At 53.7% G+C, this 17261-nt stretch overlaps 2 protein-coding genes across 2 annotated transcripts in view; one reads left to right on the forward strand and one right to left on the reverse strand.

Moving 5' to 3' along the window:
• RALGDS (ral guanine nucleotide dissociation stimulator) overlaps nucleotides 1–1914 on the forward strand; it is a 49394-nt gene extending 47480 nt beyond the window's left edge. The window contains exon 31 of the mRNA XM_038745669.1: nucleotides 585–1914. Coding sequence (XP_038601597.1) covers nucleotides 585–760 — 176 coding nt within the window. The 3' untranslated portion in view covers nucleotides 761–1914. The remainder of the gene's footprint in view (nucleotides 1–584) is intronic.
• On the reverse strand, nucleotides 890–16133 carry CEL (carboxyl ester lipase). Its single transcript, XM_038745670.1, is given in 13 exon segments — nucleotides 890–1012; nucleotides 2022–2100; nucleotides 3559–3792; nucleotides 4387–4584; nucleotides 5761–5964; nucleotides 6146–6332; nucleotides 7823–7940; nucleotides 8311–8418; nucleotides 8733–8863; nucleotides 9592–9789; nucleotides 10481–10603; nucleotides 10970–11120; nucleotides 16068–16133. Coding segments are annotated over 13 exon segments (1920 nt in total).
• Nucleotides 16134–17261: the final 1128 nt, after the last annotated feature.

A 17261-nucleotide genomic window follows, 5' to 3' on the forward strand; every position in this document is an offset into this window, starting at 1 on the left:
TGGGGGGGATAAAAGGTGATCAGGTTGTCCCACGGGGGGCTCACAGTCTTCATCCCCATTTTACAGATGAGGTAACAGAGGCTCAGAGAGGTTAAGTGACTTGCCCAGGGTCACACAGCAGACACGTGGCAGAGCTGGGATTAGAACCCGTGACCTCTGACTCCCAAGCCCGTGCTCTTTCCACTGAGCCATGGTGCTTCTCTGTTATATTGCTTAGCAGTTAGTACAGTGCTCTACACACAGTAAGCGCCTAATAAATACGATTTACTGACTGTTCCAAGTCTCAGCCCCCTAGGATCTGCTTCCAGGTAGGCCCACACCCTCTTCCCCCTCCAGGAGATGCCCTGAGGCCAACCTAGTTCCAATTGGTTTACCGCTAGCAGGCCTGAGGTGGCATTCCCCCCTTTTCTGCTATCTGTGGCAACTAGAGGACAAACAGTATCCTCATCCGCCCTCCGCCCCACCGTCCCTCCCCAGTTGGCCACTTGTGACTTTGCCCCCACTGGCTCCGCGACCGGCCCCGGCCCGTGGGTGAGACCGAGCTAAGATCCCTGGCACTCTCTCTCCCTGCCGCCCACCCCCAGAGTTGAAGATCCCCGACAATGCCAACGTCTTCTACGCCATGAACTCTGCTGCCAACTACGACTTCGTCCTGAAGAAGAGAGGCTTCAGCAAGGGGGTGAAGGTCAGACACGGAGCCAGCTCCACCCTTCCCAGGATGAAACAGAAGGGACTCAAGATCGCCAAGGGGATCTTCTGACCTGACCTGACACTCCTCCCTCCAGCTGTCCACCCGCCCCGGGGGGTGGGGGCGGCTCCGGGCCTTCCCGCCACCCCCAGCCCCTGTGGCCATCGGGCGAAGCCTGAGAGGAGCCCCTGGGCCCTCAAATCAGCACTTGGTGAAACCGGGCAGGAACGCCCCGGGGGTGGATCGAGGCCGGGGCGGGGGCAGGGGCTCGCCCCGGCCGGACAGAGACTCTTTGTAGAACTTCAGGTTTCCTTGGGACTTGTTCTAAGCGGTTTGCTTTTATTCGCTGCCCGGTATGAAGCCTCGGGGACCCAGGCTGACCGGTCCCACGAGCCGCCCCTGTGCCTTAGGTGCCTTTCTGCTTTCCAAGAAGCAGAGGACTGGACGATTGCCAAGGAACGTTGCCAACGGGCACCGTCTCCTGCCCATCCCTGCCTTCCTGCCTGTGAGGACAGACGAGCCAGGCCAGGGGGGAGGCACACGGGCGCTGCACTTCGGACCAATCCCTCCCCGTTCGGGGCTGAGGGCCCCTGCCCACGGGGCACTCGACTGGCACTACCCTCTTTGACTTTGACTGTTTCCTTCCCACTCTCCTCCCTGTCCACCCTGCAGACCGTTCCTGTACCATGCCATCTCACCACCACCCTATGCTCTCGTGTCCCCTCACCAGCCCTCCGCCTCACCTCTCCACGGTCACTTTTTAGTGAAGTTTTCTCACTTTTCCCTCCCCGTCCTGCGCCACCAGCCTGATGCCAGAGCTCCAGCCTTTCTGACCTGCACCAAAGATCCCATCCCCAGGGACTCTGTCGCAATGCACATCCCAGCGAGGAGACCACCCAGGGAAGGAGCCGGGCCACTCGCCCTCCGGCGGCACTTTGTAAATAGAGACAGACGCACGACTCACCTGGGCCGGGGCTGGGACGGGGTGGGGGCCGCGCCGACCCGGGACTCTGCCACTCACTCAACAAAATGCCACTGACGCTGGGCTTTCTAGATTTCACATGATGAGGAGGGGACGGGGAGCTGGGGTCGGGGGAGGGGAAGTTACTGGATTTTTTTTTGTAAAAAAAGAAATGTTTACTGACTTTTGGGGGGGCGATATTTATTGGATGTAAATAGAGAACGTTAGACCTGTACATTCTACTAAATCCTGTTACACCACTGGACAGCAGTGTTGTTCTGTCTTCTTGTTGTCTACAGTCCCCTCCTGGTTATCCGCAGATGGAGCTGAGCAGCAGCTTTGGCCCAGGGAGTGGGTTGATGGTAAACTCACCTGCCTCTTGCTGACCTCAGGCACCCTTCCACCTATCTCCTTGCTTCCATCGTAGTAGCAGGGTAGGCTACAGTACCCACTGGACGGGAGCGCTATAGCAATGGCCAGATTGCCCATACTCTGTCCCTGAACTGACACCCGGGCTGCCCATTAACCACTAAGCCCTGCGGGTCTCCTGGGGTAGAGGACAGAGGTTGTTGGGAAATGGCCCTGTGTCGGTGTGGGTGATGCCATCATCCAGTCCTCAGACATCCCCTCCCATGACCCGGCCAGGGACGACCTTCTATTCTGCCAGGCGTGGGGTGGACATAGCATAGCTGCCACCTGGCCCAGGCCCCCAAGGTGAAGCTGAATGCAGACGCAGAGCTGAGATTCCTTTCTGTTAGTATGGCAGGGTCAGGTAATAATAATAATAGTAATGGCATTTATTAAGCGCTTACTCTGTGCAAAGCACTGTTCTAAGCGCTGGAGAGGTTACAAGGTGATCAGGTTGTCCCACGGGGAGCTCACAGTCTTCATCCCCATTTTACAGATGAGGCCCAGAGAAGTGAAATGACTTCCCCAAAGTCACACAGCTGACAGTTGGTGGAGCCGAGATTGGACTCCAAAGCCCGTGCTCTTTCCACTGAGCCACGCTGCTTCTCAGGTGGTCTCTGACCGACTTACTATCAGGTTTCTGTGGAGATTGGACAACTCCACTCCTATCCCCCTTACCCCTCAGGGAAGAGCTGCCCAGCTAAGATCCCGCAATCAGAATCCCCCAGCAGCTGAGGGAAGAGCCCAGCTCCCGCTGTTTCCCCATTTGGGCAATAGAGGCCAAGCCTGGACAGGTGGGATGCTGTTTTCTCTCCGGGTTGGGGGTTTCTCCCTGGGGGAGCCGTGTCAGTTGCCACGGAAAGAGTTGTAACTAGGCCTGGGTCCTCTCCGCTCTGCCTGGAACTTTAGCCTAGCAGGGCTAGGCCGGGGGGGCGGTGAGGACTCATCTTTGTCCCAGTGTGATGAAAAGAAGGACATGCTGCTTCCTCCGTCCCTTGCCCGCCTCCCCCAGAGTTAGGTTAGGCCCCGTCGAAAGAGGAGTTGGGGATTGAATACCGGGCCACAGACCAACCTGCTAGGCCCTGGGAGAGTCAGGGAGAGAGGCAGGAAGCTTATTGCTCCTGACCAAAGGGCTGGTCTGGGGTCTGTTCCCAAGAAGCGGCGTGGCTCAGTGGAAAGAGCACGGGCTTGGGAGTCAGAGATCATGGATTCTAGTCCCGGCTCTGCCACTTGTCAGCTGGGTGACTTTGGGCAGGTCACGTAACTTCTCCATGCCTCAGTTCCCTCATCTGTAAAATAGGGATGAAGACTGTGAGCCCTACGTGGGGCAACCTGATCACCTTGTATCCTCCCCTGCGCTTGGAACAGTGCTTTGCACATAGTAAGCGCTTAACAAATGCCATCATTATTATACCCAAGGCGAGGCAGGCAGACAGACAGCCAAGAGGCAGTGTAATGGCTTTATTCAAAGCATGAGATGGGGGCAGAAGAGTCAGCCTACTTCCACACAGGCTCCGGGCATGGCATAGGCGGGGAGGGCAGAGTTTACTCCTCATCGAAGTCCACACTCGTCAGATTCAAGAAGGTCTGGCTCCAGAAGGTCATGAAGTTGTTCCTCAGGTGCTGCTTCAAGGAGTTGGCGTTGATGTTATTGTTGATTTCCAGGTAGTTGCCGTTCTCATTGGTGTATGCAGCCCAGCGGGCAGGCACGGCTAAATTGCCCTGGTTGGGGTCCCTACCAAGGGAGGGCCGGCCCGGGTGAGGGAGGCATCGGAGGGATCCGGGTTCCTCTCCTGCCCTCTCCTTCCCACCCCAGGTCCATTCTTACCCTCTTGCTGTCTGTTCTGAGACCCTTCCTACTCTGAGTGAAACCCTGACTTTGAATCCTTTCTCCTGGTGTCCTGTGGAGTTGAGAGTTTTCAGCTGGGTTTAATCTAACTTTGGAGGCCTTCACCTTTGGGACTTTTCTTCCTTTTATCCCTAGAGTCCATGCCAGTTGCAGTCACGCTGCCTTAGAATCCAGCAGCCTCTCCCATCAGGACAAAATCCACAAATGTCCGAGGCTCCACACGCTTTCTGCCTTTATTTGTTTATTTTTTCACTTGCCATCTCACACTGGCCCTGAGGGTAGGGAGTAATAGGGATTAACACTTCCTTTCTCTCCTAGGGATGGAGAAATTGAGGTCTGGAGAATTAAGTGACTTTCCTTAGGTCACACACAGAGAGCCTGTGGGGATTTGTAGGCTTTTCTCCCCAAGTGTGAATTCTGAGCACTCTCTGGGAGGGACTGGGACTGGGCACGCTGTGCTGGGAGCCGCTGCCACCTTACCCGCTTCTGGCGAAGTTGGTCCAGTAGGCAATCATGTTCTTGGAGACGGTCCTGTCCTGGAGCCGGTAGCCCAGGGGCGTGGCAAAGGGTTTTCCAAAGACGTACTGGATGTCATCGGCGTGGTCGGCCCCCACCCATTTGGGGTAGACGGGCATGCGGGAGGGATGGGAGAACAGGTAGTTGTAGGTCTTGCCACTTCTGGGGAAGAATAATAAGAATAATTATGGAATTAAGTGCTTACTATGTGCCAGGCGCTGTACTAAGCACTGGGTTGGATACGAGCAAATCAGGTTGGACACAGTCCCTGTCCCACAGCGAGCTCGATCTCAGTTATTTTACATTTGAGGTAACTGAGGCACAGAGAAATAAAGTGACTTGCCCAAGGTCATAAAGCAGATAAGTGGCAGAGCCGGGATTAGAACTGATCTGACTCCCAGGGCTGTGCTCTATCCACTATGCCATGTATTTAAGCACTTACAATGGACTAAGAGCTGTTCTAAGCACTGGGGTAGATACAAGTTAATCACGTGGGACACAGTCCCCATCCCACATAAGGCTCATAGTCTAAGTAGGAGGGAGAAAGGGTATTGAATCCCTGTTCTACGGATGAGGAAACTGAGGCTCCGAGAAATCAAGTGGCTTTGTCCAAGGTCACACAGTGGACAAGCGAAAACTGGGATTAAAATCCAGTTGAGAGGGATGTCAGCATCAACCCACTGAGTCACTGGGGCAGAAGGAGAGGCCCAGGTGAGTGGGTGTGCCAGAGAGAGGGGCATGGGAAGCAAGTAGGGCTAGTGGGGAGAGAGACAGGCCCTGCCTGCTAAGCTAAAAGGGATAGGCTAAAGGGGCTGGGGTGCTTAGACTGGAGAAGAGAAGGTTGAGGGTTGGGGATTGCTCTCTCCTGCTCATGGATGGGTTTTAGGAGGCAGTGATCAACTGTGCTTTCTCACTTTTTATTTCCCCACTGGGGGCCAGATGAGAGAAAAGGGAGGAATCAGGTTAGACTGAAGGAACTGACAGTCCAAATGTTTAACGATTAAAATGGGGGTTGTTACAGCCTCCATAGGGGAGGGTCTAGACATGGTCTTGACTGGAGGCGGGGAGGTTCCCTCGGGTATGTCACCACTCTCAAATCAAATGCTAACTGGCCATTTTGCCCAGCCCAGGGTCTAAGGTCTGGAGCCAGGGGAAAGATCAGCAAGGCCTGAAGGGGACAGGGCAGCAGTCCCTGGGCAGCTCAAGGCCCCGACGAGGCCAGAAAATGTGAGCAGCGAGGAGGAGGGTAAAGGGACCGAGGGGGAGAGATCGCTGCTCTGAAACATAAGGTGGGACAGGATCCAGGCTGCCCCATTCCGCCATCCCCCTTGCTCTCACTTGGCATTTTCCCTGTGCAGCTTCAGCGCCAGCTTGGTGGGAATCAGGAAGAGGATGTCTGTTTCAAAGTCGACCACAGTCTTCTTCATGTTGTCCTGGGTGGTGTCACGGTTCCACGTCTGGGTGTATTGTTCAAAGGTGGCATTGGCCCCGGAGACCCCCTTGGGCTTGGTGAGGTCGGCCACCAGCTGGTAAAACTGCTCCCTGTAGATCCCGAGCAGGCCCAGGATTCTCAATTCTGGCTATCCCGCCGCCACAGAGCTCTCCGGCCTCAGACCAAGCCCCCATCCAATGGGGCTCCCGGCCAATGGCCAAGGGCTTGACATAGAGGCCGGGCCCCACTCACCCCCACCTCCGGCCTCCCTTCCTCTCCGCCCCCACTCACGGAGCCATGTTCATGGAGGGCTGGTCGATAGCGGGCAAGTCTAAACTGCTGAAGATATGCCCGTCCATGTTGTTTGTGCCCGCTATATAGTCGATGTCGGCGGTGTTGGCGAAGAGGTTGGCGGGCTCCTCGGGAATAAAGTCTCCGTCGATGACGGGCAGGAAGCCGAGGTAAGAGAGCAGGGGTTCTGGAGGGAGGAGGGAGGTGGCTTTGAAGGCCTGTTATCCCCCACCATCTGGGTCGTTCGGTGGAGACATCTAGCCCCCAACTTCTGGGCCGAACTGTAGTCCAGCCGGCCCAGAGCCGGAGGTAGGGAAGTCAACTGGCCTGAACTCAGCTCTAGTAAAAGAAAAATTTCTGTAATGGTGATTCTGTGAGGGAAAGTGCTGCATGGGAGTAGAGGGCAGCAGAAAGGGACTGTGCCGCTCAGCCCCTACTGTCTGCTGTCTTTTGGATGCCCAGCTCCCACAGCCCCCCAGCTCCCGTTTTATTCTCCCCCGAGGCCCTGCTTGATTGCCCAGCATTTTCAGTGTTTGGGCTCACCCCTCTTCAACCCCATTCAGTCCAGAACCCTGGTCTCCCCTAGGATGATGGTAGGGGGTGGAGTGACATTGTGTTTTAATTCTAGTTTTTCTTTCTGCATTCATTCATTCATTCAATCGTATTTATTGAGCGTTTACTGTGTGCCGAGCACTGGCCTAAGCGCTTGGGAAGTACAAGTCGGCAACGTATAGAGATGGTCCCTACCCAACAACTGGCTCATAGTCTAGAAGGGGGAAACAGACAACAAAACATGTGGACAGGTGTCAGGTTGTCAGAACCAATAGAATTAAAGCTAAATGTATATCATTAACAAAATAAATAGAATAGTAAATATGTACAAGTAAAATAGAGTAATAAAGCTGTACAAATATATATATATAGGTGCTGTGGGGAGGGGAAGGAGGTAGGGCGGGGGGGATGGGGAGGAGGAGAGGAAAAAGGGGGCTCAGTCTGGGAAGGCCTCTTGGAGGAGGTGAGTGCTCAGTGGATTAGCCTATCCTTTAAGGTCTCCAAGCACCCCTTTTCCCATCCCGGTAACATTTACTATTAGGAAGTTCTTCTCTGAACTTGGCCAAGGTCTCTCTTGCTGCCAGAGTCTATTTCTGTTTGTCTGTCCTCTGGGGAGGCACAGAGAGCTGGATGGCCAGTCTTTCTGGACACCATGGATCACTGGGAATCAGGTGGGTGTCCGGGGAATAACGGGGGCCTGGACTTAAACCTTGGGGGTGGGAGTGCCTGAAGCCATCTACAAAGCATAGCTTAGTGGAAAGAGCCCGGGCCTGGGAGCCAGAAGACATGGGTTCTAATCCCGACTCTGCCACATGTCTGCTGTGTGACCTTGGGCAAGTCACTTCACTTCTCTGGGCCTCAGTTACCTCATCTGGAAAATGGGGATTAAGACTGTGAGCCCCATGTAGGACATGGCCTTTGTCCAACCTGATTACCTTGTATCTACCCCAGCGCTTAGAACAGGGTTTGACACCCAGTGAGCTCTTAATACCAAAATTATTATTATTAAAACACGGCTGCCCCGGCCTTGTTGCTGCCACTGGGTACCCTCCCTCCCCCTAAAGCAGGTGTCCCTTTTCCCTGTCCCCAGCATCCCTCCCCTCCCCTCTTGCCTGGACCACTCACTTTCCAGTCCGACCAGGGGTAGAAAAAAGGCCAGCGTCAGAGCCCGGGGGTCGGTGACTTTCAGGCAGTTGGCCAGCTTGGCGGTGTCGTCTGTGGGGCAGCCCACCTTCTTTGCAATCTGCCAAGGAGAGGGAGGCCCCAGTGCCGCGCCTCAGCAGTTCCGGGCAGGATCCGAGGTGACCCGAGTGATGGGGGAGGGGAAGGGGGCAGCGGCCCTGGAACTCGCCCCACCAGGTGATGTTCCGGCTGGGATTTGCCCGAGTGGATGCAACAGGGTATTCCTCAACCCAAAGTGAATGTCTGTGATATGTAGTTGAGCCAGAACAGAGGTGGATCCAAAAAGCTCAAAGCTGGGAGGGAAGCCCTAGCCACTTCCTTTCCCAACTCCGTTGAACAGCCAGGCCTGGGGGATCACCAGGAGCTGGAATCCCTTCCCTCCCTCCCTTCCTCTTTCTCACCCTCCCTCCCTGCAGGCTTGGTACTCTTACCTCCTTGGCCCAGGAGAGTGGGTTCCTCTGGATGGCCCAGGGGCAAAGGCCCACCCCGCTCTGGCTGATGGCTCGGTTGATAAGACCCTTATTGTAAGGGCTGAGGGTCTGCAAGAAGGACAGCCCCAGTGGTCTCCCTCACCCTCTCTCTCCACCTCCTCCATTCCCTTTTACCCACTTCCTCCCTTCTCACCCCATGCCCTCCCACCCTCCCTCCCAGGGTGGCTGTGACTCTGCCTGGAACAAATGGCCTGGGTCGACAGGGGCGAGGAGTTGGTTCTGGGTGGAACTACGGCCCTCCAGACCATCGCCCCTAGCCCCCCTCCAGGATGGGCCGTGTCTCCAGCTCCCATCCCCCCACCCTCACCCCCACCCCAGGGCATGGGCTGTCTGGAGAGGGGCAGGGAGGGGAGAGCCCACACCTGCAGGCTGACGCTGACTCCGCCGGCTGATTCCCCAAAGATCGTGATTTTGTTGGGGTCCCCACCAAAGGCCGCGATGTTTCTCTTCACCCAGGCGATGGCCATGTGCTGATCCTTCAGCCCAAAGTTTCCTGTGCCAGGGGAGGTGGCCATCAGGGAAGGAGGAGGGGGATGTGGCACACCCTCTAGCCACCAGAGGAGAGTTGACCACCCCCACAAGCCATGATAGAGCCCGGGGCTCCTTCCCCCTCCTACCCCTCTCCCCTATACAACCTCAGCCATTGAGAGAAGAAGCTGCTTCTTTCTGCCTATGGCAGTGGACGCAAGAGCAAAGTTGGCTTTTGGATTCCCTATCGTTTCTTTGGGTTTCTCCTTGTGGGTAGAGAATGGATGTACAAGCTCTGTTGTATTCTACTCTCCCAAGCGCTGAGTAAATAATAATGATGGCATTTATTAAGTGCTTACTATGTGCAAAGCACTGTTCTAAGCGCTGGGGAGGTTACGAGGTGATGAGGTTGTCCCACGGGGGGCTCACAGTCTTCATCCCCATTTTACAGATGAGGTAACTGAGGCACAGAAAAGTTAAATGACTTGCCCAAAGTCACACAGCTGACAGTTGGCGGAGCCAGGATTTGAACCCATGACCTCTGACTCCAAAACCCGTGCTCTTTCCACTGAGCCACGCTGCTTCATGAGTAAAGTGCTCTGCACACAGTGAGTGAGCAATAAATACTACTGATTGATTGATTTCTCCAGCGGATGGGATGGAAGGTGGGCGATCTCCAGGCATCAGAGTTGTGGGGGAGAGGGGAGCGTGTCTCCCACCCCTGAGCTACCTGCTTTCCAGGGCCGGGTCTACCTGGCAGGTTGGAGTCTCCAGTGCTGAGGAAGCCGAGGGGCCCCACGCGGTAGTTGAAGGTGACGACGATGACGTTGCCGCGGGTGGCGATCTCTTCGCCGTCGTACAGGTAGTTTTTGAGGAAGTTGGCCCCGTGGCCGGAGCCCATCAGGAAAGCGCCCCCGTAGATCCAGATCATCACAGGCAGGTTCCGGGAGACTGAGAGAGGGGCAAGAGAAGCAGGAGGGCTGGGAGCCAGGGCTGCATCCTGCCTTCCTTTCCTTTCTCCCACCCCAGCTCCCAGCCCAGGACCCTGCACTCAGGGAATGCTCAGAGCAAACCCACTGACGGGAAGACGGACGGACGGATGGGATCAAAGCTTTAAAAATGATAATAATAACAATTAGGGGTACTTGTTAAGCACTTGCTTTGTCCCAAGCACTGTTCTAAGCCTCGGGGTAGATACAAGTTAAGCAGGTTGGACACAGTCCCTGTCCTGAATTGGGCTCACGCTCTTAATCCCCATTTTTTTACAGATGAGGTAACTGAGGCACAGAGAAGTGAAGTGACGCCCAAAGTCACACAGACATGTGGCGGATCCGGGATTAGAACCCAGGTACTTCCAACTCCCAGGCCCATAACCTATCCACTAAGCCATGCTGCTTCTCTTCTAGTCTAACTTCTGTATTACTTCCTACTCACTCGCCTCGGCCTCCTGGGCCTCCAGGAAATCAGAGTCCTGACTGGGATTAGGTCAGGGCTGGAGTCTCGCTCCTTCCCAGGTCTCTCTCGGGCCCTCTGGTTCCGGTGGTCCAATCATCCCATTTACACTGGTTAATCCAGGCCAGAGCCTCTCCCCATTCCCCTTCCCTTCCCCCACCCTCCCAGTTTGCCCTCCGTGGCTCCAAACCTTCTTTTTTCCCCTGAGGGACCCAGATGTTCAGGTACAGACAGTCCTCATCGCCGTAGGTTTCTTTCTGGGTAAGGGTGGCCTGCAGGCAGCGCTTCTTGAACTCCTTGGCCTTCAGAGTTCCTGTCGATCAATCAAGGGTATTTATTGAACACTTCCTCTAGGCAAAGCACTGTACTAAGCCCTGGGGAGAGTACTATAGAGTAAACTGAAGGGGGAGAAGAGTGGGTGAGAGGTGTCCTCGTCCCCCAGCCCCCGCGGACTGATGGTGGGGAAATTAGGAATCAGTCAATTGTATTTGTTGAGTGCGTACTGTGTTCCGAGCACTGAACTAAGTTCTTGGGAGAGTACAGTATAACAGAGTTGGTAAAGATGTTCCCTGCCCACAGCAAGCTTAAAGTCTAGAATCCTCCCTTTCCCCCTTCTTTTTCCACTTCCTTTCCATTCCCCGTTGCCCCCGCTTGCTCGGAACGCCCCAAACTTCTGTACCTTGCCAGCCAGGATGCGGCTTGGGGGCCTCCAGGTTTTTGGGGGTGGCAGCGAAGGGGATGCCTCGGAAGATATCCACATAGTCACCAAAGAGGCCCAGCTTCTTGTTGACACCTTCGACAAAGCCTCCTTCGGTGTACACGACCCCAAGCTGTAGGGCAGAGGGCCCAAACCAGGCTTAGCAATAATCCATCAGTCAATCGAATTTACTGAGTGCTTACTAAGTGCAGAGCACTGTACTAAGCTCTCAGGAGAGTACAATACAACAGAGCTGGTAAACACAATCTCTGCCCACAACAAACTGGAGCGGGTCTGCCCGTCACCTCTGTGAGGGTTCTGACACACCACCTGCTTCCTGACCAACAGAAGGTGGCAGTTGTAGTAGTGTGGCCTGGTGGATAGAGCATGGATCTGAGAATCAGAAGGGCCTGAGTTCTAATCCCGGCTCTGCCACTTGTCAGCTGTGTGACTTCATCATTCATTCATTCATTCAATTTTATTTATTAAGCGCTTACTGTGTGCAGAGCACTGAACTAAGCACTTGGGAAAGTACAATACAGCAATAGAGAGTGACAATTCCCTGCTCACAACGAGCTCACAGTCTAGATGGGGGAAGACAGACGTCAATATAAATAAACAGACATCAATATAAGTAAATAAAATTACAGAACTATGCATAAGTGCTGCGGGGCGAGGGGGAAGAGTAAAGGGAGTAAGTAAAATAATAATAACGATGGTATTTATTAAGCACTTACTGTGTGCAAAGCACTGTTCTAAGCACTGGGGAGGTTACAAGGTGATCAGGTTGCCCCACGGGGGGCTCACAGTCTTCATCCCCATTTTACAGACGAGGTAACTGAGGCACAGAGAAGTAAAATGACTTGCCTGAAGTCACACAGCTGACAATTGGCGGAGGTGGGATTTGAACCCATGACCTCTGACTCCAAAGCCCGTGCCCTTTCCACTGAGTCACGCTGTCAAAGCGACGCAGAAGGGAGTGGGAGATGAGGAAAAGCGGGGCTTAGTCTGGGAAGGCCTCTTGGAAGAGATGTGCCTTCAGTAAGACTTTGAAAAGGGGGAGAGTAACTGGCAGACTTGAGGAGCGAGGGCGTTCCAGGCCAGAGGTAGGACGTGGGCCAGGGGTCCGCGATGAGACAGGCGAGATGGAGGCACGGTGAGGCTAGCATCAGAGTGAAGTGTGCGGGCTGGGTTATAAGAGAGAAGCGAGTTGAGATAGGAGGGGTCAAGGTGATGGGGTGCTTTAAAGCCAATGGTGAAGAGTTTTTGTTTGAGATGGAAGTGGATAGGCAACCACTGGAGACTTTTGAGGAGAGGGGTTACGTGTCCTGAAGGTTTCCGTAGTAAGGTGATCCGGGCAGCGGAGTGAAGTATGGACTGAAGTGAAGTAGGGAAAGGCAGGAGGTTAGCAAGAAGGCCGACGCAGTAATCTAGGCGGGCTAGGATGAGTGATTGTATTAACGTGGTAGCAGTTTGGATGGAGAGGAAAGGACGGATTTTAGTGATGTTGTTAAGGTGAGACCAATGGGATTTGGTGGTAGATTGAATATGTGGGTTGAATGAGAGAGAGGAGTCGAGGATAATGCCAAGGTTAAGGGTTTGTGAGACGGGAAGGATGGTGGTGCTGTCTACAATGATGGAAAAGTCCAGTAGAGGACAGGCTTTGGGTGGGAAAATACGGAGCTCTGTTTTGGATCTCGGACAATTCACTTAGCTTTCTCTGGGCCTCAGTTACCTCATCTGTAAAACGGGGTTAAGACTGTGAGCCCCATGTGGGACAGGGACTTTGTCCAAACTGATTAGCTTGTATTTGCCCCAGAGCTTATAACAGTGCTTGACACACAATAAGCACTTAACAAATACCATCATCATCATTATTATTATTAGAGCCTGCTCGACCCCTACCAGGGACAGCTTTTTTATGGTATTTGTTAAGCATATTTATTGTGCATTTACTGTGTGCAGAGCACTGTACTAAGCACTTGAGAGAGTGCTATATAACCAAGACAGTCCCTGCCCATACCAAGCTTCTCATCTCACTGTTTCAAGCGCTGGGGGTAGATAAAAGTTAAGTTGGACACAGTCCCTATCCTACAGGGGACTTTCCGGCCTGTCCCCTGGGATCTCCCTGAGGCAGCCCACAACCACGCTAACCTCTGTTGTCCACGTTCTGGGTAATCTGGGTCGAAAAGAGGTGACTTTTCCCAATTACAATTCCAGCCAGCTCAAACTGGTGTTACCAAGCTGATTGTCCGCCAAGATGGCTCTGCAGCAATCAATCAATTGTATTGAGTGCTTAACTGTGTGCAAAACACTGCACTAGGTGCTTGGGAGAGTACAATATATCAGAGTTGGTGGACACCTTCCCTGCCCACAAGCTTACAGTCTAGAGGGGGAGGCAGGCAGTGAGTGGAGATGGTGGTCCATGCCAGTATGGGGGGCTGCACAGCACCCATATCCCACCACCTACTCAGGTGTCGTTCTACTCAGCGTCTCCACCCTCTCCCCATCCCTCCAGCCCAGGCCTACAGGGGTCCAATCACCCAGCACAGCTCCCCCACAGCCCTATCTGGACCCCTTCTAATGCAGAGGGTTTCTTAGTTCATTCATTCATTCATTCATTCAATCGTATTTATTGAGCGCTTACTGTGTGCAGAGAACTGTACTAAGTGCTTGGAAAGTACAAGCTGGCAACATATAGCGACGGTCCCTACCCAACAGTGGGCTCACAGTCTAGAAGGGGGAGACAGAGAACAAAACAAAACATATTAACAAAATAAACAGAATATGTACAAGTAAAATAAATAGAGTAATAAATACGCACAAACATATATACAGGTGCTGTGGGGAAGGGAAGGAGGTAAGGTGGGGGGATGGAGAGGGGGAGGTGGGGGAGAGGAAGGAGGGGGCTCAGTCTGGGAAGGCCTCCTGGAGGAGGTGAGCTCTCAGTAGGGCCTTGAAGAGAGGAAGAGAGCTAGCTTGGCGGATGTGGGTAGGGAGGGCATTCCAGGCCGGGGGGTGATGTGGGCCGGGGGTCGATGGCAGGACAGGCGAGAACGAGGCACGGTGAGGAGATTAGCGGCAGAGGAGCGGAGGGTGCGGGCTGGGCTGGAGAAGGAGAGAAGGGAGGTGAGGGAGGAGGGGGCGAGGGGATGGACAGCCTTGAAGCCCAGGGTGAGGAGTTTCTGCCTGATGTGTAGGTTGATTGGTAGCCACTGGAGATTTTTGAGGAGGGGAGTAACATGCCCAGAGCATTTCTGGACAAAGACAATCCGGGCAGCGGCGTGAAGTATGGATTGACGTGGGGAGAGACAGGAGGATGGGAGATCGGAGAGGAGGCTGATACAGTAATCCAGACGGGATAGGATGAGAGCTTGAACGAACAGGGTAGCGGTTTGGATGGAGAGGAAAGGGCGGATCTTGGCGATGTTGCGGATGTGAGACTGACAGGTTTTGGTGACGGCTTGGATGTGGGAAACCTGGTCCTCCCCCTCTGCAACCTTATGAACAAAGAGAACCACAAGCTCTTTGTTATGTCTTGTGGGTCTCTGTTGGTCTATTACTACTAATAATAATTGCGGCATTTGTTAAGTGTTTACAACGTGTCAAGCATTGTACTAAGCGTTGGGGTAGATACAACATAATGAGGTCCTAAATGGAGCTCACAGTCTAAGTAGGAGGGAGAATGGGTATTGAATCTTCATTTTGCAGACGAGGTGACTGAGGTCCAGAGAAGTCAAATAACTCGCCCCAGATCACACATCAGGCAAGTGAAAGAGCTGGGATTAGAACCCAGGTCCTCAGACTCTGCATGACCTAGTGGAAAGAGCACGGGCCTGGGAGTCAGAAGGTCATGGGTTCTAATTCTGCTCCACCACTTGTCTGCTGTGTGACCTTGGGCAAATCACTTCACTTCTCTGTACCTCAGTCACCTCATCTGTAAAATGGGGATCGAGACCATGAGCCCCATGTGGGACAGGGAATGAGTCCAACCTGATGATCTTGTATCTGCCCCAGCGTTTATTACAGTAAGCACTTAACGAATACCATAATTATTATTATTTCCACTAGGCATATACTGTTCCTCATAAGAATAGTGCTTCTTATGTGCTACGCCCTGAACTAAGCGCTGGGTTGGATACAAGCAGTGGAGAAGCAGCATGGCTCAGTGGAAAGAGCCCGGGCTTTGGAGTCAGAAGTCATGGGTTCAAATTCCGGCTCCACCAACTGTCAGCTGTGTGACTTTGGGCAAGTCACTTTACTTCTCTGTGCCTCAGTTACCTCATCTGGAAAATGGGGATTAAAACTGTGAGCCCCCCCCATGGGACAACCTGATCACCTTGTAACCTCCCCAGTGCTTAGAACAGTGCTTTCTATCCTACTTATTTTATTTTGTTGGTATGTTTGGTTCAGTTCTCTGTCTCCCCCTTTTAGACTGTGAGCCCACTGTTGGGTAGGGACTGTCTCTATGTGATGCCAATTTGTACTTCCCAAGCGCTTAGTACAGTGCTCTGCACATAGTAAGCGCTCAATAAATACGATTGATTGATTGATTGATTGATTGCTTTGCACATAGTAAGAGCTTAACAAATACCATCATTATTATTATACAAGATAATCAGGTCTGACAGTCCGAGCCCTGAGTCCTGTTCTGAGGGGAGGGGCTGACAGTGGGCAGGAGCAGATCCCACTAGCTGGGAGCGAGTTAAGGGGTGCCAATGAGTAAGTAGGTGAGCCCACTGTTGGGTAGGGACTGTCTCTATATGTTGCCAGCTTGTACTTCCCAAGCGCTTAGTACAGTGCTCTGCACACAGTAAGCACTCAATAAATACGATTGAATGAATGAATGAATTTTAACCCTGTTTTCTCCTCCAGGACCTCTCTTCCCACTGCAGTTCTTTATGATAGGGGGAAAGGTGCTGATGGCAGCACCCTTTAGGTCCTTGATTTTCCCACCATCCCCTCTTTTCCCATGACAGAGAATTGTGCAGCCGTGGCAAGGTGCTATTTCCAGGCAGGAGCATGATGGGCTCAGCAGTCGTCAGCTCCCTCCCTCCCTTCCGCTCTACCCCTCGCTTACCTTAGTAGCGGTAGCCACCCCCAGGCAGCAGGTAAGGGCAAAGACCACCAGCTCCGTGCGCCCCATGGTGTGTGTTGACCCGGCGGCTCTCTGGCCTGTGACCGGTGGCTATATGTAGTGGGTGTAGGGCTGAGTGATTCGCCTCTGCCCACTGGGAGGACCAGCCTCTTCCCCCTCCTTCCCCTGAGAATGGGGCCCCTCGCCCAGGGTGGTTCATGGTGGGAACTGACCTACTGGTTTGGAAAAGCCTCCCCCTGTGCTACTCCCTTGGGCAGGAAGCCAAGGTTACTGAAAGAACAGCCTAGTGCTATCTCGGGGCCATCAGGCCCTCCCCATCACCCCCCGTCCTGAGCCAGATAGCGACCCTGGCACAAGCAACCTCCCAACTTTGCACCTGCACAGGTTTCTGACTACCTGAGAGCCAATCCTGGAGGGCTGAGGGGGTAAGAGGCCTGAGAGCTTGGGAGAAGAGATGGCCTTGCAGTCACCGACTACCTTGGGTGGGTGCAAATGCTGCACTCTGGTTTGTTCCGGTCCTTCTTCCCCCTTGCTCTGGGCTGTAAGGGGCAACCCTGGCTGCTGCTTAAAGCTAAGGGGCCTTCAGGCTAACGCTGAAGTTGGGGCAAGGGGGTAGGGGAATGGTCTCCAGAGTGCAGATGTGCCAACTTGAGGCACTGCAAGTCCTCCTCTACTCTACCCAGTGGGAGAAACTCTCCCAGGTCTGTCTCAGAGGCTGGACGGGTGAAGACCGATTGTTGGGTGCTTACTCACGGTAAACAGGCCACGTAAAGCTCCTTTCTGCCACATAAAGCTCCTTATTGCAGTCTTTCCCCAGGCTGCTTCTGCGGCAGTGACCCAGGGGAGACCAGTTAGGAGAAGGCCCAGTCCCTGACTATCCACGTGGGCCATTTGCCCCCTACACCCCCCCCCCACCGCCCACTGCTATTCCTGGCATCACAGAGCAAAGGAAGAGTTCTTCTCTTTTGGGCCTGCCCTCTCTCCACTCCCTGGTACCTGCTGCTGTCAGCTTCTACTTGGCAGGAGCAATGAAGGTCCCCTGGTAATAACTGAGACCATGGCAGGTGTGATGTGAGCAAGGAAGATGCTGGGAGAAGGAAGGCAGATGGCGGACGAGGACCCCAGACGCTTTGCTTGAGAGGACACGGGAGTTTTGGCCGGCTAAGTTCCCATACT

The sequence above is a fragment of the Tachyglossus aculeatus genome, chromosome 4 (genome assembly GCF_015852505.1).
Source record: "Tachyglossus aculeatus isolate mTacAcu1 chromosome 4, mTacAcu1.pri, whole genome shotgun sequence".
Classification (NCBI taxonomy): domain Eukaryota; kingdom Metazoa; phylum Chordata; class Mammalia; order Monotremata; family Tachyglossidae; genus Tachyglossus; species Tachyglossus aculeatus.